The 24234-nt window shown below is 43.1% G+C and overlaps 1 protein-coding gene across 4 annotated transcripts; it reads left to right on the top strand.

Annotated features, from left to right (window-relative positions):
* The first annotated feature begins 537 nt into the window (after positions 1–537).
* Positions 538–24070, top strand: chd1 (chromodomain helicase DNA binding protein 1). Of its 4 annotated transcripts, none has more exons than XM_042058572.1 (37): positions 538–863; positions 2839–2959; positions 3622–3808; positions 3933–4073; positions 4250–4305; positions 4597–4755; positions 5070–5338; positions 5581–5806; positions 6053–6153; positions 6266–6444; positions 6607–6728; positions 7186–7402; positions 8020–8109; positions 8253–8443; positions 9544–9732; positions 10011–10173; positions 10704–10856; positions 11012–11083; positions 11435–11584; positions 11784–11932; positions 12705–12801; positions 13124–13219; positions 14411–14587; positions 15565–15725; positions 15840–15881; positions 16030–16163; positions 16994–17132; positions 17357–17507; positions 17849–17971; positions 18286–18429; positions 18752–19030; positions 19444–19578; positions 19977–20155; positions 20538–20637; positions 20816–20867; positions 21079–21346; positions 22544–24070. In XM_042058572.1, exons 2-37 carry the CDS (start codon positions 2907–2909, stop codon positions 22557–22559), a joined length of 5160 nt encoding a protein of 1719 aa, XP_041914506.1. In that variant the 5' UTR covers positions 538–863; positions 2839–2906; the 3' UTR covers positions 22560–24070. The 4 variants fall into 4 exon arrangements, with proteins under 4 accessions (XP_041914506.1, XP_041914503.1, XP_041914505.1 ...); XM_042058569.1 differs by having other exon boundaries at positions 539–863; positions 21754–24070; XM_042058571.1 differs by lacking the exon at positions 538–863 and adding an exon at positions 909–2372 and having other exon boundaries at positions 21754–24070.
* The last annotated feature ends 164 nt before the right edge of the window (positions 24071–24234 follow it).

Genomic DNA, 24234 nt, shown 5'->3' with positions numbered 1-24234 from the left:
ATTTATTTTTCTTATGAAGTGTATACAATTTCTTACCCGGTGAATTCGTAACAACAACTTTAGGTTTGCAAAGACTTTAAATGAAACTGATTGTTCTAAAGCTGTGTGATTAATATCCCTTGAGCAATATTCTTTATGGGTGATTATAACATGTTAGACTTAAGTAAACAGAAAAACATCCAACTCTACACTTAGCATTGGCTTCAATAAGTTAACATTTATGTGTCATAACTGCTCATAAGAATATAATCATGTGTCAGAATTTAAAATCGCCCAAAAGGAGCTGAAAATGAGACTTTCTTTCCATCCTGTGTTCTAATGAATTTCTGCAGGCTAACATTTTTACACTGAATTACTGAGTTTCAGTAGTTTTCTCTGTTTTCGGCTTCTGTCTTTTACATGTGACGATTGATATTACAAGCCCTTACAACAAACCCTAATATTTAATATAAAAATATTGTGTTTTGTTTTCCAAGATGCATTACATGGGGTAACAAAACGCTGTCCTGACGTCACTACCCGGGGTTTCCACACTCGACATCGTTTGAGTGTATGAGCTCGACGGCGTCATGGCGGAGGCCGGCTGTCGAAGGACCCATAGCTAAAATGCCTGCAATCTTTAACAGTTAGTACTGTTCAGCGATATACTACCAGTTACCACTTGGAAGTTTTAAAGGAAGACAAAGTTCCTCGTTTGAAAGAAGAAACCAAGGGAGCTTGGTTTGATATTGTGAAGGACCGCTGGGTTGCTCTCCCTGGGAGCAAGCTAGCGAGCTAGCAACCGTTAGCTGCTAGCTCAAGAAAATAGAAAAAAGGACCTCGGCGTCGGACGCGGAGACGGAGTGGACCCTCGCTTGAGTGAGGTAACGTTACTATCAAAAGCAAAACAAGGCTGAAGTGTGATGCGTTATGCATTGGATTAGCATTGCTGTGTCTCTGTTTAGTGTTTATCATTAGCTCTAAAGATCTTCTCCCGGTTATAATGTAACTATTACAGAGCAGAAGCTTTTTGGTTACATTTTGAGAAGTAACGACGGATGAAAACAACTATTCGCCTGGTGGTAACGTTAGCTAACGTTTACTAGCATTGGTGGCTCGTAGTGCATTGCGGGATTCAGCAAACCTGATGTGTTGATATTGGGATCTCGATAAGTTTAGTACATATTAGGTGGACTTCAGTGTTATGATAAATAGTAACATCAGCCAACCTGTCCACAGTTGGTTTGTTAACTTTCACTTTGATATCAAGTTAGCCAGCTATAGCTAAATAGCCACAGTAGTGAATTCTTACTGGCGTTGTCCAATGCTATCGTATGTTAGCCTGCTAACAGTCCTTCATTTCACGCCGTGACCTGGTTTGCTTGATCTCGCTAACTAGCTAAATATTAGCCAATAGCCTGCTAAATCATATGACCGCGTGAAGATGTGCTCTTATGATCAATTAAACTTGACATTACACCGGCATTGCAAGAAATAACCTTTTCCTCTTCCTTATATGAGGCTATTTATTCTATTTTGCAAAACACTGGGAAGAGTGGAGAATAGCTTGTTAGTTGAAGTTGGCTAGCAAGCATGCCTCTCATGAGCTGTGATGTTGGCTACCTAGCATTCCCTAGCTAGCTGGATAGTTAGCTACTTAGCAACTTTTCGCTCAGAAAGTAAAGACACAATTTCAATCATTTGCTGGATGGTTACGTTAGCTTGCGTTACAAGCTAACTTACATTTGAAATATAGCGCGAAATACGCCTCTTTGGGTCTATTGGAAATATTCCTCTTGCTTAACAGTTGACAAAGTTTGGCGATCATATAGTCTTTTTTAAGGTGTGCGCAGCTCGCCTATCGTTATTTTATTGCTAACTGCGAATGGTTTGCGATTAAAGAACGTCCTCAGAGTCGGTGCTCTATTGCCTCCTACTCACGTTCTCGTCTTGGGGGCATTGTCCAGGAGAGTCCGCTAGAGCCCTCTTGCTTCTCAGGCCTGGTGCAAGAGGCCTTTGCGGTCTAACGCGATGTTGCTTGGTTTTTATTTTACTGAAACACATATGACTGCGGACTGATTGAGTTGCTAGTTGTTTTTAACACATCCTGGAAAGAAAGTTACAGTCCGCGGTAACATTTCCTAATATTTTTAGTAATTGTGCGTGGAAATGATGAAATCGCGTGTTTGTTTGTCACTGTTTATTTTATCAAACGGGTCATGCCGTGAGGGCAATTCATTGGGTTTTAAAACAACATGTTATTTTGAGTATTCTACAGATCTGCACATCTGTTATTGTAAAATGAACTCCAAGGTAGTAATTTAGGTTCAAATCCTATCATTTAATAACGTATTTCTGGAAACTCGGGCAAAGCTGTCGCCGCTGTCATTTAGGTAAAAACGGTATTATTACAGTACACCTTAATGTAACCAGTACAGTTTAACTAGACCTAGCTAGCAGTACTAATTAGCTGATGTGACATTATAATTGATTGCTTTATTGTGCTGACAAAAATGTATAAAACATAAAGTTTTTCCACTGCTACTTGTAATTGAGAAAATATTTGATTGACTTGATTTGATGATTTTTAGAGGCACTATACTGTATGTGTACCTCTTTTACAGTGACACTGTTATGTGTAATCTTGAAGGGATGTAGGGCTACAGATTTTCAGCGCAGGGTTTAATACACATGTCAACACTACCCCAAAGGTAAACAGTTTACCTGGTCCTTATTGACAAAACAAAATGCAAGTGTTCTTTAGATTTTCATCTGTTTTGCTGCACTGAAGGTGTTATGAAAGTCTTTAGGGCACCTGTAGATAAGACACATTGAAGCTCATGGCTATTTTTCTTGCAGGTAAACTACCCAGTAATTGGTGTACTGGGCGAGACCACATTTCTGAGGCCGTCTTTGGAGACTCCAATATGGACGGACGCAGTGAAGACGAAAGTGTGAGCAACAGCAGTGGAGAGTCAAGGTAGTACCTAAATCTTTGTGCAAGCATTTCATTGTGGATGAGGTGGATGACCTGCTCTTTAGCCAAACTCAGTGTGGGCATTGGAGCCCGAAAAAGTAAACACTTGATTCACAATAAAAATATGAGTGTCTTGTGTAATTTGAGACCAAAAGACACAACTTGGAGTGAATATTGATAGTTCAGCATTTTGTATTTTGTAATACACTTGGCATCTTTAAAGTTATATAATTGTTTTCAAGATTTCCTGTAACAAAAATCACTGCTGTCTGAGTGCTATGTTGAAGGATGCTGCAGACTGTGATTGATACAAGCCTCCCAGTCCCCCTGCTGTGCCAGTCATTCCATTAACTTAATACTCACATCATGGAGGGTTTAGCCGATCACCTCCAGAGATGCATAGTCAGACTGCTGGGGTCATTCTTGTGCTCTTATAGCTTGCTGATTTCTTTCCACTGTGCCATATTGTTAGAGTGGACCTGCACATTTCTGTGTATGACATTACATTTTTCATCTTGTGTTGACAACTTGTCCTCCAGTGGTTGGTTGATTTGGTTTGCAGTCAAACATTCCCCTGCCAAATGTGTTGTTGTTGTTGTTGTTGTTGTGCTTGTATTGTCATGATATTGCATTGTCCACTTATTTGCCCTGGCTGTGTGTTGCAGTAACTCTGATGATGAGTCTGGATCCGGATCGGGTTCTGGGTCAGGCTCCAGCTCCAGCAGCAGTAGCTCCAGCAGCAGCCAATCAGGGAGCAGCGACTCAGGAAGTGGCTCCGACTCCGGCAGCCAGTCCGATTCGGACTCAGAGAAGTCCAAGAAAGCTGAACCGGCAAAGATTGATGGGGCAGAGGTAAAACACCACTGTGTTAACTTCTCTTATTGCTGCATGTTGATTTGTGACCGAATTGTAGTTTTTATGACATAGAATCACATTTGAGGTATTTGATAAACTTATTTCTTTTGCTTTGTCACAGTTTTGGAAGTCAAACCCCAGTATCCTAGCAGTGCAAAGGTCAGCCATGCTCAGGAAACAGCAGCTTCAGCAGCAGCAGCAGCAACAACAGCAGCAGCAGCATCAACAGCAACAGCAAAGCTCTTCAAACAGCTCGGATGAGGTAACATTCCCTAGTCTCTGAAGATGCACTTCTTATTTTTAAACTTATTATTGAATGGGTTAGCTGATTCACTTGTCAGAAGTTTTACCTGTGCTGGAGTGCTATCTAAGTGCTAGCCAGACCAAGTTGACACACGCATCTTTCAGAGTGTTTTAAAACTGCTTCTGTTCTTTTAGGACTCTTCCAGCAGTGACGACTCTGATGATGATTCGTCGAGAGAGAAAAGCAAAGGGTGAGTTCACTGCCACTGAGATGCACAACCAGCCACCTTGAAGCTACAAGCGAGTCAACCAGGAGTCACTTCCTGTTGCTGTAAAAAAGAAGAAGAAAGTCATTGTTGTGGAACTTCTGGTGAATGTTCATTATAGTGTGCTGCCTCTTTGCTTTATCTTCAGATGAGTCAAACAGGGCAGTTGAGACAGATGCTGCGTGATGATGAGGTCTACAGTTCAGTCCAGATAGGCACGAGGATGAGGTTGTTGTATGTTGTAATTGCCTATTTACGTATGTTTTGGGGTTGCAGGTCTGGTTCAGGCTCGGATTCAGATTCCGGGTCAGGGTCTGATTCTGGCAGCAACTCTGGTTCTGATTCCTCTGGCGAGGAGCAGGAAGAAAACAGCGACGCTTCCGCATCAGACTATGAACCTAGTCACAAAGTCAAGAGCCGCAAGCCACCCACCAAGTGAGTTCCTGAGCTCTTAGCTCCTTACGCTGAGTAGCGAATCTATTGTTATTATGATTGAATTGACGACTTGAATCTCCAGCACATGTGCTAATCTCCCTCCTCTGACAGAATAGCTCGTGAAGCGCCGAGCCTGTCCCTCATTATATTTCCACAGGCTGCATGACAAGTGAAATGCCCCTCTGTGATTGACCGCTGATTGAATTTCCTCTCTGTCTGGAGTGCCAGAATAGGCCATTAATGAGAAGGGGGGGGGGGGGGGGGGATAGAACACATGCCTATTTTTTTGCACTCAAAATCTTTTGTCTACCCAGGGCCAATGCCAGGAATGGCAAAAAGAGTAAAGCACAGAGGAAGAAGCCGCCGACGGGCTCTTCCTCGGACGAGGATGACTTTGACAAGAAGGCGCTGGCCGGCCCACGCCGGCAGGCCACGGTCAATGTGAGCTACAAGGAGGATGACGAGCTCAAGACCGACTCGGACGACCTGGTGGAGGTGACCGGCGAGGACGTGCCGCAGCCTGAGGAGGACGAGTTTGAGACGCTGGAGCGAGTGATGGACACGAGAGTTGGCAGGAAAGGAGGTGAGCAATTAGAAGGGTGGGGTGAAGGGACTCTTCCTTGTTGGTGTAATTATGGGCTACTGTTTGTTTTTTATATATATATATATATATATATATATATATATATATATATATATATATAGGTGCCTCTTTTTTTTTAATGAATTTCTGGCACTTCGTGATCAATTTGCACACATAAATGCACACACACTCACTTGTATTTGTGATCTCCTCTTACCATAGCTTTGTTTGTTTTTTTGCAGCCACGGGAGCCACCACTACAGTGTATGCGGTTGAGGCGGACGGAGACCCCAACGGGACCTTCAACCCCCACAAGGAGGCTGGAGACGTCCAGTACCTGATCAAGTGGAAGGGCTGGTCCCACATTCACAACACCTGGGAGACCGAGGACACACTCAAGCTGCAGAACGTCAAGGGCATGAAGAAACTGGACAACTTCAAGAAGAAGAAGTCAGAGGAGAGGAAGTGGTGAGCCCCATGTTTTTATTTCTCTTGATGTAGCGCTGCGTGTGGGTTGGCTTCAGTTAGGTGTAGGTGTACAGTAGCGTTTTGTCAAAGCTTCTGAACTGGCTGTCACCTGCATTTCCTGTTAATTTGAATATGTGCATCCTGGAGCGCTCCTGGATTGCATGCCTTGTTAAATGCTAAACATGTGGTGATCTGGCGACTTTATTTGCTGTCATTGTTTGAATGAAATGCATTTTCTCACTTCAGGCTAAAAGCAGCATCACCAGAGGATGTTGAGTACTTTAACTGTCAGCAGGAGCTTATGGATGACTTGCACTCTCAGTACCAGCTTGTGGAGAGAATTATTGGTGAGGCTTACAGAAATATGTTCTGAAATACACAAATTCAATAGTCAGAAGTCACATTTTTTTAAGCCATACACGTGCAGTGTAATGAGATCTTATGCATTGGGACTAACAGGCCACTCAAATCAGAAGTCGGCGGCAGGTTATCCTGACTACCTGTGTAAGTGGCAGGGGCTTCCTTACTCCGAGTGCAGCTGGGAAGATGGCGCCCTCATCGGCAGAAAATTCCAGAAGTGCATTGATGATTACATGTGCCGCAACCACAGCAAGACCATTCCTTACAGAGACTGCAAGGTATCAGCATCCAAGCAATTTTTACTGTCTTTTTTTTTTAGTCTCACTACTGATAATAAACATGCTACTATTGAGCATAATACAGGGAAGGGAAGGGAATAAACCTTGTTCATTTCTGACAGAGATGTGCACAAGTGGTGATGCAGTTTATCCTGTTTCTAGGTTTTGAAGCAGAGGCCGAGGTTTATGCCCATGAAGAAGCAGCCCAGCTATATCACAGAGGGCCTAGAGCTGCGAGACTACCAGCTGGACGGCTTAAACTGGATGGCTCATTCCTGGTGCAAGTATGTTGAGATTGAATTGAACTGAATTTGCCGCCATGGTAATTTAAGTCAGTCGTGAACCTTCTTAACAGAACACGAAACAATATTTTGTCAGTCTGGTGTTGATGCTAATGGAAGTGCTGTGGTTTGCTCACACCAGTCAGCCTCTATGATGAATCAGCATCCTGTACAGTCGGTGTGTCACAAGATTCGCACATCGAATTTGCTGTGAAAATGCAGGGTTGAATATAATTACTATAAAAAGTGAAACACAGTGAAATAATATATAATGCCCATTTTTGGAATTGTGCCCTGGCTGTAATTGCACCATTTTCAGAACAGTTAATGTACTGTAATGTAGTATGTATAACATTACAGTAATGAGTGCAATGTACTGTAATGTAGTATGTATAACATTACAGTAATGAGTGCAATGTACTGTAGTTAGTTCTGTAACATTGCTTATCCCTATCCGCAGAGGGAACAGCTGTATCCTGGCAGACGAGATGGGGCTGGGGAAAACCATCCAGACCATCTCCTTCCTCAACTACATGTTCCATGAGCACCAGCTGTACGGGCCCTTCCTGCTGGTGGTGCCCCTGTCTACCCTCACCTCCTGGCAGCGCGAGATCCAGCTCTGGGCCCCACAGATGAATGTGGTCGTCTACCTGGGCGACATCAACAGCAGGAACATGGTAGGCTGTTGCACACAATAGCACTTTGTTTTTTTGTGGTTGAATTTCTGACCTCTAAATCCTCAGAGGGTCACTAAGGGCAATATTCAGGTTTAGATAAGGAAGAGGTGCAAGATCAACAGCAGTTGGACACAAAACTAGAAAGGAAACGAGACACCAAAAAAGTGAGCGTTGTTGTACCCAGTAGCACCTGTGTTTTTTTTTTTTATTTATTTTTTTTTTTTTTATTATTATCTAAATGAGACATTTGACTCCTCAGTGGCAACATTCAGGTTGAGGAAGTGAAGAGAGGCTCTGTTTGTTTCCTGCATGAATGTGGCCAGATGATTTGAATTCATTCTCCCTCATTAGCTGGTCCTCCTGTTCAGGAGCTGCGCTAACCTGGAAGTCCAGATTGTTGATGCAGCCTCTGGGCAAACTTCCATGTCCCAAATAAAAAAATGTTCACCTCTAGTGGCACCTTGAAAATCAATCGATAAGGGAAAATATTTGAGCCAGGGAACCAAACATTGCAATTATGCCAGATGTGCTGCTGATCTACTGTGAACATTTGTGCAGTGTTTACTTTGAGGAGCTGGAACAATATTAACACCATGCTTTATTTTTCTTATTTTCAGATCAGAACGCATGAGTGGATGCATGTTCAGAACAAGCGACTGAAGCTCAACATATTGCTCACCACTTATGAGATTCTCTTGAAAGATAAGGTACGTATTAGTCATTACTGCACTCTTCTACTGAGAGTTTCTCACGTGAAGAGATGTATATGAGTGAAAAATGACCTGGCAGTTGGCCACCTCCAAGTGAATTCTCAGACACTTTTGAACGGTTCTTTCTTGTTTTGCATCAGTCATTCCTGGGGAACGTGAGCTGGGCCTTCATCGGCGTGGATGAGGCCCACCGGCTGAAGAACGACGACTCGCTCCTCTACAAGACGATGATCGAATTCCGCTCCAACCACAGGCTCCTTATCACAGGGACGCCACTGCAGAACTCCCTCAAAGAGCTCTGGTCGCTACTGCACTTCATCATGCCAGAAAAGTAGGCCCACCACCTATACACACGTCATTCGATGATGTCTTGTTATTAGGGCTGTCAACGTGAATGCGTTAGTTGCGATGCGATTAAGGACCAAGCATAACACGTTCTTTCCTTTTAATCGCACTAATCACGTGCCGCCGAATATTTTTAATTTTACACCATCACTTGTTCTGTTATTAGTGATTCTCTTTGGCTGCTACTATTTTGATCCTTTGATGCGCCATTTCTTGTCCTCAAATTGAATTGAATGGAATTAAAATATCACTGAAGCACTTCAAGTTTAAGTGTAACTGAAATGTGCTGTAGGCCTAGACTACATTTTGCACATGCACTTGCAAGCAGTGATTTTTGCATGCACTTGCATATTTCTCAATTATGAAAAGTTCCTTTTTTTCCAAATGAACTCAACGATAGGATGTACAGTATATATGGAGTATTTTTTGTTCGTTATGCCCTTTATAATGTGTGTACATTTTGTGCATGCACTAATGCTGTAGCATTTATTTCAGTTTATATCAGCTATATTTCTGATTGTGTTGCCTCAGGCCCACTGCACATCTTTTTAAGTTTGATTTGAAATAATCAAATACATCTTAAAGTAAAATACAAATGTTCATAAAGTAACTTTCTTTGCATTCATTTGATTCCCAAGATAGACTGATAATACTTGATTTACATTGTTAATATGGACTTAATTATTATTTTTTAAATGCAAAGTAATAGAATTTTATCGTGTATATATTAAAAGAATTAATCGTGATTAACTTTTTTGAAATTCAGCTGTTAATCGGTAAAAAAACGCATTGTTTGACAGCCCTACTGATGTTTTTATATTGGAATTATATGAACGATAGATGGTGTAAGATGTGATGGAATGTGCCATTTTTCTCATTTGGTTAAATTTAAATGTAACTCTTTTAGCACACCCCTCAGTGGATTGCCTACTATATGGTGTTCTTGTCTGAAACGCCACACCACATATAACCTTGCTCCATTGTTCTTGCTGAGATTGGTGGGACTGGTAAGGTTTCGCGTCTTATCACTGGATAACCTTTTAAAGCGTGGTTGTGGCTTTGCTCGATGTCCCCCCGCGGTGTCAGGTTTCACTCGTGGGAGCTGTTCGAGGACGAGCACGGGATGGGCCGCGACTCCGGCTACGCCAGCCTCCACAAGGAGCTGGAGCCCTTCCTGCTGCGCCGCGTCAAGAAGGATGTGGAGAAGTCGCTGCCCGCCAAGGTGGAGCAGATCCTCCGGGTGGAGATGAGCGCCATTCAGAAGCAGTACTACAAGTAAGAACAGCGGACAACGAGAGCTCTGCCCTGTTTCGGCCCTAGTCTGTCCCCATCTGTCGTGTAGACTGGTAGCTTTGAAAAATTAAGAAAAAAATTAGTTTTTATTAAATTAAAAGGCATCATAGGTCTTGGAATAACTAGTTTGGTTATATCAAAAGACATTATAATTCTTGAATAGCTCTGTAATGGATATATTGCTTTGTTAAAGTTAAGGGAGGCGAGCATCACCACATGGGTTTAGATGAGGGCCTAATTGCTTGCTTTGGCCTCCATAGGTGGATTTTAACCAGAAACTACAAAGCTCTTAGCAAAGGCACAAAGGGCAGCACGTCAGGCTTTCTCAACATCATGATGGAGCTTAAGAAGTGCTGTAACCACTGCTACCTCATCAAGCCGCCAGAGGACAACGAGTTCTACAACAGACAAGAGGCGCTGCAGGTAACCCAGCAGTTCTTCGTCCTCAAGCTTAGAGCTTAAAGCCTTGGCCCCGGCCGTGGCGCAACTGGCTGGGGCACCTGCACCATACGCCAGTGACCCGGTTTCGATTCCCGCCCCATGGTCCTTCCCGGATCCCACCCCGAGACTCTCTCCCACTCACTTCCTGTCATTCTCCACCATCTTGTTGCATTAAAGGCGGCATAAAAGCCCAATATATATATATTGGGCTTTTATGCCGCCTTTAATGCGATATATATATATATATATATATATATATATATATATATATATATATAGAGAGAGAGAGAGAGAGAGCATCAAGCTTCCCTTACTGACTGACATGTTCCCTGTGTGTGCCTAAGGCATGGAGAACATACCATTTTCTGATCTGATTCTAATGTGAAAACCTTCATTATCTTTCAACGCATTCGTTTATTCATTCATTTACGTTCACAATTCATTAACTTTACGTAATGTTGTAATGTAAAAAGTGTGGAACTTATTTCCCTCCTCTGTGTTTGTGTGTGCAGCACTTGATCCGTAGCAGTGGGAAGCTGGTGTTGCTGGACAAGCTGCTGGTTCGGCTGAAGGAGCGAGGCCACCGTGTGCTCATCTTCTCTCAGATGGTCCGGATGCTGGACATCCTGGCCGAGTACCTGAAGAGCCGGCAGTTCCTTTTCCAGGTTTGTGTCGCACTGTGCCCAGTTGGTTGTGTGTTTCTTTGGTTGTGTGCTCTCTTAATAATAGAAATGGGTGCCAGCGCCTACCCCCACCATGAGATCCATACCCAGGCCCTTGTAGTGTGTTCCTCATAGGTAATCATGTGTTCTCTCTGCAGCGGTTAGATGGCTCCATCAAAGGCGAGATGAGAAGGCAGGCACTGGATCATTTCAACGCAGAGGGCTCTGAGGTAACCAAATCCGTTTCTTATTTATTGTATGCATATTTGTCTAGTTTTTTTTTATGCCTCTGCGTCAGTGATGGCCGTGGCCATCTGTCCATCCCCGATCTCGTGAACGCAATATCTCAAGAACGCCTCAAGTCACATGCTTCAAATCTGGTACAAAAGTTCAATTAGACTTAAAGATGAACTGGTTCATTTTTAGAGGTCAAAGTTCAAGGTCACTGTCACCATGAAAGCCCCATTCTTGTGAACGCAAATATCTCAAGAATGGTGTTGGTATGAATGTTCACTTGGACTGAAAGATCAACTGGTTGATTCCTTTCGGCTCTGTAATCTATCTATTTCTTCTCATCACAGGATTTCTGTTTCTTGCTGTCCACGCGGGCTGGGGGTCTGGGTATCAACCTGGCATCTGCAGACACAGTGGTCATCTTCGACTCGGACTGGAACCCCCAGAATGACTTGCAGGCTCAGGCCAGAGCTCACAGGATTGGTCAAAAGAGACAGGTACCCTCACCTAGTTCTCATCTCTGCTCAACACAATTTTTTTAAGTACATTATTGTATTTCCTCCCTCTTAGAGACCTGTAGTTGACCAGCAATAGTGTGTCAGAGCAAAAGAGTGTTTGCAACTCTTTAGCATTACTTTAGCATAACTATGAATCATCTGTTATCTTCACTCCATCACCTTTCTCGGCTGCGTCTAGGTGAACATCTACCGACTGGTGACCAAAGGGTCAGTAGAGGAAGAGATCATCGAGCGGGCCAAGAAAAAGATGGTGTTGGACCACCTGGTCATCCAAAGAATGGACACCACCGGCAAGACTGTTCTACATACGGGTGCTGCTCCCTCCAGGTAGGACTCCAGGTCTTTGTAGTAGGGTATGTTGTTGTAGGCATGTTGTTGTTGTTGTTTCTCCTCCTTTCGATTCCTTTAAAAATGATTTTTCTTGCTTTCACTTGATACATTGAGGTCATTGGTCACAGCATTGACCTTCCAGCGCCACCACAATCTGAGATTTGCAAAGCAAACAGCAACCATCTGGCACTGTCAGAGAGTCAAAACATTTGATTTGAGGTTATCACTGATAAACCACAGGCCTATATTTACTCCCAGACAGGAGAATGAGTATCTATCCCTTTGTGGGCTCGCACGGCCGAGACACCACACTAGACAAGGGGAAGAACAGGGGGCGAGAAACTGTAGGGTGTAAAGGAAAAAGCCAGTTCTTCAAGAACAAGGCCCACATCTGGAGTTAATTAGGTGTTTTATGGGTATGTAAAAATTGTGAACATGCTGCCAGTCCTTTCCTTACTGGCTCTCAAGTATGCCTTGAGGTGGAATGTGCAAGAGTGAATATATATGCACAGCTTTTTTTTTTTGGTTTGCCTTGGTTGGCTGGGAAATTGCAAATTTACACTGATTGCATTTCCTTTCTTTCGGTCCTGATCCTTGTGCCTTTTTCACAGTCGCACGGTTAATGGTTTGAAATTGAGTGTCTCGTGCTATCGAGGTCAGAGGTATTTGCCTCTGAACCCTCGCCACCGCACTCCACAAATGAAACATCCCAAGAATGCAATTGGATCTCCTCTGCCGCTCAGTTTAAATTTTTCTCTCTCGCCTGCAGTTCCACCCCGTTCAACAAGGAGGAGCTGTCAGCCATCCTCAAGTTTGGTGCAGAGGAGCTCTTCAAGGAGCCCGAGGGGGAGGAGCAGGAACCACAGGTTAGTCCACCCACAGGAAATCAACCTGGCCAGAGTTGTGCACTTTATATGTAATCGTGGTTGAATTCTAAATTGAGGCTATTGAATAATTTACCGCCAAAAGCAGTTCAGATTAGTGAACCTTCTCAGGAGACTCTTGTTTGACCAAGAGGCCTCAATCAAGTTGGTGTGTGAACAGTTGCCACTATGTGATCTCTTTCTGGCTTCAGAATTGCATATTTTTACTGACCCCCTTATAGTCAATATTTGTCCAATACGAATATCCAGTGATGTAGTGTGCTTTAGTCCCCAACATCATTGTTTGTGTGTGTGTGTGTGGCAGGATATGGATATTGAGGAGATCCTGAAGAGAGCAGAGACCAGGGAGAATGACCCTGGCCAGTCAAGTATAGGAGAAGAGCTCCTGTCTCAGTTCAAGGTATTTTCTCTCTTCTTGTTTCTCTGTTCTGCACATGGGCTCTGACACATGGTTCTGATTACATTTCTAAGACCTTTTGAAAACCTGAAAACCTTTTTGTGCCTCCTTACTTGATTTTAGATGCCCTCTTTATTTACTGCTGTATATGTGAAAGGATCAACTTTATTCTCTGACTCTGTAGCATTGCATTGCAATAATATCAGCTCATCACTGTTGCCATGGTTTGGTCTCTAATGTTGTGTAATTGTGTGTAAACCAAATGGTTAGGCGATGTCACCACAGCCCACAAAACAGTAGAATGTCATCTGATTCTTTCACAAAGGCCTTTTCAGCATTTGGCATTTCCTAACTACAAAGCTGGTCATTGCATTTACATGACGAACACGATCAGTCTGGTTGCCAGATTGTCATCTAAAGACCCTTTTTCCATTTAAGAAAAAAATTACTCACCAGCAAAACCAGGAAAGGAAATGATGCATGCATCAGAGTCATTGTTGGAGAAATTGAAAACTGACATAAATCAAATGGAGGAAAAAGGCTAAAATTTGCTACAGCTACAGTTTGTTGACTGTCCATAAGGCAGTGGTTCTCAAAGTGTGGGGCGGCCCCCACTAGTGGGGAACAGAGACATGGCAGGTGGGGCGCAATGAAGTGGCGGAATTATTTATTTTTTTGAGCCCATCGTTAACAATGCCTTTCTTTTTTGACAAGGAAGATCATAGATTCAAAACAAAATAATCACACACAAACATAGGAGTCATAAACAGACCGACATATGGATTAAAACAACATTTTGAGCGGAACGAGCCCGGAAATATAACATGGAGCCAAAATGGTATTTTAAGTTACCATTTTGCCTGGTTGATGGGGTCTGTAAATGGGGTTTGTGAATTCCTCACCTCCAAAGTGGGGAATGACTGAGAACGTTTAAGAACCACTGCCATAGGGGACCATAAACAACTATTTCACATGTTCTCATTATGTTCACATAATTCTCAACAACCTGCAGAACAACTCTGATGTGTCAACAAACCCTTTACTTAGCCCTAACTACAATGGCTTTTTGTACTGCTCATTGTCAGCAGTCCCTCAACAGGTGGCTTGTTGATGGTTTATGACGGGCTGCCCGAATAAAGTGCCACCCACCCACTCACTCTGGACTCACGTGCATGTTCCAACTGTGTCCTGCAGGTGGCAAACTTCTCCATGATGGAGGAGGAGGAGATGGACATGGACCCGGAGCGGGGCCACAGGAACTGGGACGACATCATCCCCGAGGAGCAGCGGCGGCGCCTGGAGGAGGAGGAGCGCCAGAAGGAACTGGAGGAGATCTACCTGCTGCCGCGCATGAGGAACTGTGCCAAGCAGGTGAGTGCTCTTCTAGAACATTCCATGTGGTTACTGCTGCTGCATTCACAGAATTTTCCAAAGCTCACCTGGAATGTTATGTGACACAAGCAAGGTACTTGATCTGTCATTTATGTCAGGGAGGTACTTCACTGGTGTTGTAGTGTTTGATGTTAAAATGTACAATGTGCATCTGTGTTTTTTATAACAATAGAACATACCATATTCACATAGCCATGCAACGTATCTGCACACTATAGTCATTTTGGCTTAGGTTGAATAGCAAGTAGAAACATTGCATCTGTGAGTTGACAAGACTTGTTTTTTGCCAGTTCTGGGAATATAATGAAATGACAACACAGATACTGTGAATAGCTTTTAATGCTGCGTCAAATACTTCTTGCATTCCATACAGGTTGGAGTGCCTCTGCCAATTACTTGCTGATCAGTCTTGTGTACGCGAAACTTTCTGAACTGCCAAGCCTTTTATGTGGAGAAAGCCTTGTAATGGTTCCCTTGGCAATAGTGCTATGTAGTTCTTCTTGCATTATGATGAGGTCATCCTGTCCTATGATTGATTTGGTTCTGTAGGCATAAACTGCAGGGACTGAGAAGAGAAGGCCTAGCTTCTGTGAATATGCACTGAATGAGGCAATAATACCCTCATAGATATTTTGTTATGTTGATATATTCTGAATAATATTTGCTCCTTAATCTTGAGGTATTACCCAGCTGAAGTGTCTTGTCAGACCTGTTTTCGTCGCCCTTTTAGACCCCCATGCTTGTTTAATGTCTCCAAATAGTGCCTTGGCTGCCCTGGAGCCATTTTTCTAAAAACAGTTGACCTTTAGCAAGGCACGCTCTCAGCACATTGTGATCCTTGTATTCCACCACACATAACATCTCCACTTTGAGCTTTTGAGTGACGTGCCAGTGTTGCAGTCGGTGGTTGTTTATTTGTTTGTTGTTATTATTTACATTTACATTTGGCTTTTCAGATAAGCTTTAACGGGAACGAAGGCAGACGCAGCCGGAATCGGAGGTACTCGGGCTCAGACAGCGACTCCGTGTCCGACCGCAAGAGGCCCAAGAAACGCGGCAGGCCTCGGACCATCCCACGAGAGAACATCAAAGGCTTCACAGACGCTGAAATTCGAAGGTAAAAATTATGATACTGTGGAGGCTATACTATGATACCAGCATAGCCTCCAGTTGCATAAGTCCAGTTTGAGAGGCCTCACAATGTTTTTAAATATATGCTTTCCTCCTGCAGATTCATCAAGAGCTACAAAAAATTTGGCGGCCCTCTGGAAAGGTAACTGCTCTCCTCTCTCTTTATTTTTACCTAGTTCCTTTCATCTAAATCCAGTCAACTTTGACTACCTTTTAACTTTTAAATCTTTTTAAAAGCACTATAAAAATCAAGTCATTGCAAAATCACTCACCCTTCTGATGGATACCAGGTTAGATGCAATTGCGCGAGACGCAGAGCTGGTGGACAAGTCGGAGCACGACCTGAGACGACTGGCGGAGACGGTGCACAACGGCTGCGTGAGGACGCTGAGGGAGAACCCCTGTGGTCCAGAGAAGACCTCCGGTAGCGGATCACTCGCACATTACACAACAGTACACACCTCACACATCTCTCACATCTACCAACAGTCTTTAACAGCTACCAGCGCTCACAGTGTTAATGAAGATGTAAAACAGGTGTGGTGAAGAGGCTGTGATCATCTGTCCTGCTTCAATATTAGCTTGCTGTTTCAGTTAATATGATATTAGGTTGGATCATTGATTTATTTAGTATGGACTAGCCAAGGGTATGTTTCATGTATACCTTCGTTTGGCATCTCACATCAAATAAGAATAGCTCTGCTCAGGATGACTTCTTACCGTGGTTATTTAAACATTTGCAAGGCTAGCTCACTTTGCCTATTTGGCTGCTAGAGCCTGTTTTCAAGCACCTTGCTATTGTTACAGATTTGAATGTGAAGGATACTTGAGTGTCAGGGTTAAATGGATACACAATCTCAAGTATGTTAAAGTAGGAACGTGCTCAACACTTCTGCTTGAGTTAACAGAATTTGCAGCACAGCCTCATTCTCTCAGACTGTCTGTGTGGTAGATCTCAACAATGATTGTGATTTATGTTTTTTTTTTTTTTTTTTTTACTTCACTTTTCTGCTTGTGCAATTGCTTTTACTCATACAATGCAAGGTCTGTCCTAACAGAGTTTAACTCGACACACTAGCCAAACTGGGTATTATTAGAAAGATGCACAAGTAGTTGTCAATAGCTGTACTCCTTTTTTGTTCTTGCTTTATGCTATAGTGTACTTTTAAAACTGAGAAGTCACTCTCCTTTAGAATTTACACAAACCAACTTCTCCTTTCCAACGAGTGTTGTCGCTTGTGTGTTTGGCCGCAGGAGGCAGACGGGGTAAAGTGAAGGGGCCCACATTCCGAATCTCCGGGGTCCAGGTGAACGCCAAGCTGGTCATCTCCCACGAAGAGGAGCTGGCTCCCCTCCACAAGGCCATCCCCGCAGACCCCGAGGAGAGGAAAAGGTGCGGACGCCCCTTAGCTCCTCTTCCTCAGTTACTTTTGACAGATGGTTAAATTCTGCAGTGGATCCAATCCAATTTAGTATAGATAGAGGCAGTATTGTGGGGTTGGAAAACAGTGCGCATGTTGTAAGCTCATGATGTAGGCTTATGTAGAGCATAAGTGTCTGGTATTTGAAAATATCAGTATTTGCATGTTACAAGCCTTTTCTGTTATTTTGCTTCAGGTATAAATTACCTTGCCATTCAAAGGCAGCTCACTTTGACATTGAATGGGGCAAAGAAGATGATGCCAGTTTGCTCATAGGCATTTATGAGTATGGCTATGGGAGCTGGGAGATGATCAAAATGGACCCAGACCTCAACCTGACTCATAAGGTAAACCATGGACCACAACATCGCTAGCCCCAGGCATGAAGCACTGTTAGCACTTGAATGTTTCTACACAAAGCTGTTCTCTGTTTGCCTAATGGTGCTTGGCAAGCTCATCACTTAAGGCATCCCATAGCTATCATTCCCACACAACCAAAGCAATTTTTGTGCTGGTCAAATAAACTCCACCCCATTCATACTAACCGCTAGGCCTTGTAACGACCACAGACACTGACAAGGCAGAGATTCCACAGCGAGAGAGAGAGAGATTGTATGTACCCTCCCTGTGTGTAAAAATAAACTGGAATGGAGCTAGACTTGACGCTTGTGTTTTTGCCCCCGAGCAGTTGTTGCCTGACGACCCCGACAAGAAGCCCCAGGCCAAACAGCTCCAGACGAGAGCGGACTACCTCATCAAATTACTGAGCAAAGACCTGGCCAAGAAGGAGGCGCAGCGACAAGCGGGCACGGTAAGCCTCAGGTAGACCGCACCTGCACACACCTGGGCCCACTGTGGTCTGTCGACCTGGGAAGGGTGCGCTTGTGCTGAGTCTGCAGTAGAATAGGAACATGTGGTGAAAACAATGGTGCCTCTGCAAACGGGTGCTTCCTGGATTTACACCTGTAACTCGCTCAGTCTGAGCATTTCAGACGGTTTGTTTGTTTATGTACATCATCTTCAGTTGGTTTGAGCTGTGTCTGACCAAGAAAGCCTTGATATCTGGTGTGTCAGATTGTCGAAAGACATGATCTCCCTGTAAACGGCCTGCTTGTGTGTTTAAAGGCCAACTCTCGGAAGAGGAAACCCAGGGGCAAGAAGAACAAAAATGTGAAGCCAGCAAAGGTGGACGAGGCGGTAAACAGCATGTCCTCAGCGCCTCCTTCAGATAAGAGCTCAGAGGAGGAGGAGGACAAGGAGGAAGAAAGGGTACGTTGGGATCAAAACTTGAGATGGACTCGAGCCGCACATTCAATCCATAGAAAAGATGCACCACATGAGCGCTCTGTTCTGATATAGCGTTTAACTATCACTACATTTCTTTTACTAGTGGGAGTGGAAATGTAATTTGCATTTTAGTAGGTTCCCCATAAGGTATTAATGAGAAGAGTCTTCTAGCTCATTGGAGTTGTGCACGACTTTGTTCTCAGCGCAGTCCGGCGTCAAAAAGTAGTTTGGTGTCCTCTTAGTTTTTGATGGCCTGACTGTAGGTGAACTTGAATCCTCTGACCTCATTTCTCCTCACCTACAGGAAGTGGCCCCAGTGAAACCTCCCACCAGAAGGGGGCGGGCGGAACCTGTGGTCGTCAAGCAAGAGGAAGAGGAAGAGGAGGACTCTGAGCCTGAGCCCCTCACCCCCAAAGAGCCTGAGGAGAAGGAGAAAGAGAAGGACAGGGAGGTGAAGAAGGAGATCAAGAAGGAGAAGAAAGAGGATGGTCGCGACGGCAAAGAGAAGAGGGAACCCAAGGAGAAGAAGGAGGCCAAGCCCCCAGAGCCTGTGACTCGGGTAGAGGAGCCACCGGTGGAGAAGGTAGGCAACCTCCAGGGGAACCGCACTGGTGTTCTCACAGTTTTCTGTAGTTTCATTCTGGACATGCTTAGAATGCATGAATATTCTCAAAAGGCAATGCATTTATTTAAGTCCGCTAGCTAAGCAGCAATCTGATTTTTATTTATTTATTTATTTATTATCTTTCATTATTTAGTTTTTTGTTTTGGATCTGTTTGCCTCTTGACCACAGAATTGACAGTCGAAGTGATACACTGCAGAAGGAAATTCACTGTTTCACTGATATCTCTACAGCATACTCACTGACATGATTGACCGATGATTTAGTCTGGAAGGTGCAAGAAGCCCGTGGCTGATGTGCATGTCTGACATACGGTTGAGCAAGTTTTCGGTGTGGGCAAAGTCAAGTGTCTGACACTGTGACTGATTGGCAGATGGTGGAGATAAAAGCCGAGGTTCGGGAGAAGGGAGGGAAGAAGGCCGACACGCCAGTCCACATCGCTTCAGGGGGAGAGAATGTTCCCATCTCAGAGGAGTCAGAGGAGCTGGACCAGAAGACCTTCAGTGTGGTGTGTTATTGTTATTGTTTTATTTTTTTGCAGGCACTGCAAAAAGTCAAATGACATGATATCAAATCAAAAGAGGGAATGTTCAGGCTCCCAAGGAGGGAAAAAAAACCTTGAGACAAGTGAGAATGCTCTGACGTAACAAAAACGAGTATCTTGGCAGAAACCAAACAAGGATATAGTGTCTTGACTGACTGGTTTACTTCCTTTTGTTTGTTGGATATTCCTGAGATGATTTGATCTGTCAGCCAATTATGTTTTGCTACTCAATGTGAACAGCTAGTAAGGAGAAATGCCTTTTACCTTAAAGTAACTTGTCTTATCTCTGGTGAGCTATGAAGATATTGTCGTTCCCGGTTAGTCTATCCTGACTGACGTAAGTGTGTCTGAATTTGCCACAGTGTAAGGAGCGCATGCGGCCGGTGAAGGCAGCCTTGAAGCAGTTAGACCGGCCGGAGAAGGGCTTGTCGGAGCGCGAGCAACTGGAACACACCCGCCAGTGCCTCATCAAGATCGGAGACCACATCACCGAGTGTCTGAAGGAGTACACCAACCCAGACCAGATCAAGCAGTGGAGGAAGTATGTTGCTGACTCGCATATGAAAATCCTGTCATCCTGTCAGGCATTCATTTTACCATAGTGATTTAGCTGTGTTGTGAAGTATATAATTATTAAATTGTATCTATTTGTAACTAATTTATTTAAAAAAATAAATAAATAAATAAATATATATATATATATATATATATATATATATATATATATATATATATATATATATATATATATATATATATATATATATATATATATATTAATTTATTTCCCTGATTTAAATAAATAAATCTGTGCTGAACTTGATGGCAGTAGGAACATGATGTACATTATTATGTTGAACCCATATTCTCAGGTAATGTCCCTATGGAATATCCTTGGCTAAATGTGGATCTTTTCATTACAGAAACCTCTGGATATTTGTGTCAAAGTTCACTGAATTTGATGCAAGAAAATTGCATAAATTATATAAGCATGCCATAAAGAAAAGACAGGAGAATGCTCAGGTCAGTTTCCATTTTCTTATATATTTATTGGCCGTCAAAACTAAAGTGTGTATTAATACTGTTTTGCAATGTTGGCCATAAAGCCATAAAAAATCAATTAGTCCAAGATATACTACAATTATACTCTATTTGTGTGCAGTCATTACACTGTTAACAACTGTGTCTATTTTTGTTGTAGGCAGCGGACCAGAACACTAGCACTGTAAATACTCAAAGCTTTAAACACTCGGGTATGTTGTCTTGTGTGTGTTTCTATGGTCAAGCCAAGCTCTTTCACTATGAAACGTTTACAAATTTTCACTCACTCCTTTGTATGGTCAATCATTAGTTGTAATTCGAAGTGATAAAATCTATTCAATTAATTCATGTAATTAAATCCCTAATGCTATGTTCTGTTCACATTTGACTAAAAATAAAAACTCATTGCATTGTCTCTATCAGACATTGAAAGGTTAAAGGACAACTCGCACCAGGACGACAGCAGCAGGGACAGCTACAGTTCAGACCGTCACCACTCGTCGTCAACGCGCTACCACAGCGGCAGCGAGCAGAGCAAGGAGCCGCGGCACGGCAGCGAGTCGTACAGGAAGGGCAGCGACACCCGCAAGAGGCCCTACTCCTCCTTCAGCAACGGCAAAGACCTCCGGGACCGGGACCGGGACAGAGATCGAGATCGAGACCAGTACCGATCAGAGCGTCAAGACAGCAGGTACACTACTGAATTGTCTGTGTGGCTTTATGGCACTATTAGACCTCTTGTTTAAATCTGAAGGGGCATGTGCCACTGCTTCATGCTAATAGTCTGCTAGACCTTAAAAAGGAAGTGAAAATGAAATATTACACCATGTATTTCACTGACTCGGTGTGTTTCGTGGTTATAAGTGGGTTTCCTTTTTTCCAATCTTTTAACACTTCTCTTATTATAACGCAATGTATAGTACATGGTCTGCCACAACTTCTTTAATAGTCGGTTTCACTCAAGCTGAGTCATTTGCATATTGCATATATGTTTACTGCCCAGTGTGGTCTGCTCTGACAGGAGTGCAAGTATCAGCCATTATAAATTAGCACAGAGTAGCTGCTGGCATCTGAACCATTCGCATTCATCTCTCTCAGATACTACAGCGACAGCAAGCACAGGAAGTTAGACGACCACCGCTCGAGCCGAGATCATCGGGCAGAGAGCAGCTCCAAGGACCGGCACTCCGACCACCGACATTCAGACCACCGGTCCGACCGCCACTCAGGCTCGGACTACAGCAGCCATCACAAGTCGTCCCGCGACTACCGCTACCACTCGGACTGGCAGTCAGACCACAGGGCATCAGGCAGCGGGCCCCGGTCGCCCCGCGACCAGCGCTCCCCGTATGAGTCGCGCTCGCCCATGGGCCACCGTTCGCCGTTCGAGTACTCGTCCGACCACAAAAGCACGCCCGAGCAGATCTGGAGCAGCCGCAAGACATAACGAATGCCACCTGTGAGAGGGTTTAAAAAAAAACCTAAATGAACGATTGATCGAACGAGCGAACGAACGAACAAACTCTGCAGACTCACTCAGCCATAGACACAACTGAAACACAGGAAATGCCTTATGGGACTGTCCAAACGCTGTATCATGCACACACTGCGTCTTTATGGGGGTCAGTGTGGACGCCTTCTCTCTATCTCTCTCTCCATCTCTTTCTATCTCTATCTCTTTGTATCTGACGGGTGTCTCGGTATTAAGTCCGAGGAGTGACGGGGTTTTGGATGCGTGGGGGGGGGGGGGGGGGGGGGCACAGACATATTTTTGTATTTAAAAGCAATGCTGCACTGTTTCGCAAAGGCTGCGGCATAATTTTTCCCTTTTTTAATTATTATTTTTATAAATGAACTTTTTCTTTTTTTTTCTCCTTTTTTAAAAAAGACAGAAAATGACCTGAGTGCTACCCACGTCCCATCAACCAACACTGGATCCTGGCATTGGCTCATCACTAAGTCAATGTGGTTCGTGGCTTATTTAAGAAGTGTTCAGACACAGTTGAAAAAGTAGCGCAAAGTATCGTCCTGTTATCATGCTAAGTGTGGATTTGAATGGTCTTTTTTCGAAAGCAGTCTGAAGGACTTGGGTTCACCTTCCAAAGTACCTCGTTTACAGTGTTTCCTGTGACCACCTTGCCGATGATTCTTCTTCGTTTTTTTTTTTTTTTTTTTTTTTTTTTTTTCCTTATTGCATCATGCTTGAAATATTTAATTTCTGTTTCAAATGTAAAATAACCTGGATTTTTTAGTGCACATCTGAGAAATGTCCCTTTTCACACAAATTGTACTACTGTAAATTATTGTATAAAAGTAAAATCAAATGGGCTTTTTTCTCTCAGGCTTTTTTCAGTTTGTTGTTGTTTTGACTCTACTTTTTCCCCATCAACTCAGGCTTTTTGTCAACTGTAAGAATTAATGATCAAGTTCTTGTTATGACAGTTAATGATAAATATTCTATTTAGAATGTAACTCGGGAACTGGCGGGGGTGGGGGGGGTCTATTCCATTTGTGTATGCCTCTGGGGGTTCTTTCTTTTTTTTTTTTTTTTTTTAAAGTCTAGTCTTTGGATAATTCTGAGTTGTGAATATATGTCAGTAAGCAGATGGCAAACCTCACGTTTTAAAGCATCATGTGATAAAGTGTAAGGGGTCTATCGTAGATAGAGGCACTTATATGATCTCAAATAAACTAGAACATTTTTATGGACTTTCCTTTTTCCTTCCTTTTTTGTTTTCCTTCCTTTTTATACATAATTGTAGGCAATAATGTCAAATCTATGCAGCCCAAGTGTATTTCTGGCAAACGGCCCAAGCAAGTCAAATGCTGTTACAGTACACACTGATGTATATAGATTTTCTCTATATTTCAAATTGAATTTACACTGAAAAATGCATGGATTTTTAAAAGATATTGTTTTATATAATTGTTTATAAAGTCATTAAACTCGAATCACTGTTCTCACTTGTAATCTGGAGTTGTGTACGAAAATTCCACTTTAGAATGTTTCCCTATGGTATTCTTGCCAGGTATAGATAAAAGAAATACTTACACTTTAAAGAAGCCTGTGTCTAATCCTTTCTGGCAAAACTCAGGGAACATTTTATGAACACATGGCCAATCATTTAGGTGACAGCTGGCATACCATGATTCTGTTCGTCACCACTGACCTGTGTGGATGACTGGACAGTTTTTTTGCCTCTTTAGAACATGTCGCTGCCTGCAAGAAAGTGTTCATTTCTCCTGTGAAAAATCTTGTGGTTTTGATATGATCATTTGACTTCTGTGATGGCAAAATTGACATTTTGAATCTTTTTTGTTTTCAGCAAATGTTTCCCGATGCTTGGCAAAATGGGATGTCATGACTGTTGTAACTTATTCATTCTCACAATGAAAGTGGAAGTGTAGTCACGTTGCTGTGTTTGTGTGTGTCAGTTTTTACCAGGCACAGATTTTTGAAGACACTGCGTAACTGGAGATTGCTGTTAAAAGCAGTACAAGTTAAAGAGGATCAAAAAACTACAATACTTCATTGCACATGTGCACTACCTGTTTCCAGTTCCACTTAAAACCCTTTTT

This window comes from Alosa sapidissima, chromosome 13, assembly GCF_018492685.1.
Source record: "Alosa sapidissima isolate fAloSap1 chromosome 13, fAloSap1.pri, whole genome shotgun sequence".
Lineage (NCBI taxonomy): Eukaryota > Metazoa > Chordata > Actinopteri > Clupeiformes > Clupeidae > Alosa > Alosa sapidissima.
The sequence above is the reverse complement of the archived record's forward strand: the minus strand, read 5'-3'. Positions and strand labels throughout refer to the sequence as shown.

What these genes read in the sequence shown, in the direction of transcription:
- chd1 (XM_042058569.1), top strand. Translation starts at nt 2,907, where the DNA reads ATGGACGGACGCAGTGAAGACGAAAGTGTGAGCAACAGCAGTGGAGAG. An exon ending in AAAGACAGGAGAATGCTCAG is followed by an intron (nt 20,638 to 20,815) that starts GTCAGTTTCCAT and finishes TTTTTGTTGTAG; the next exon opens with GCAGCGGACCAGAACACTAG. An exon ending in TCAGAGCGTCAAGACAGCAG is followed by an intron (nt 21,347 to 21,753) that starts GTACACTACTGA and finishes CATCTCTCTCAG; the next exon opens with ATACTACAGCGACAGCAAGC.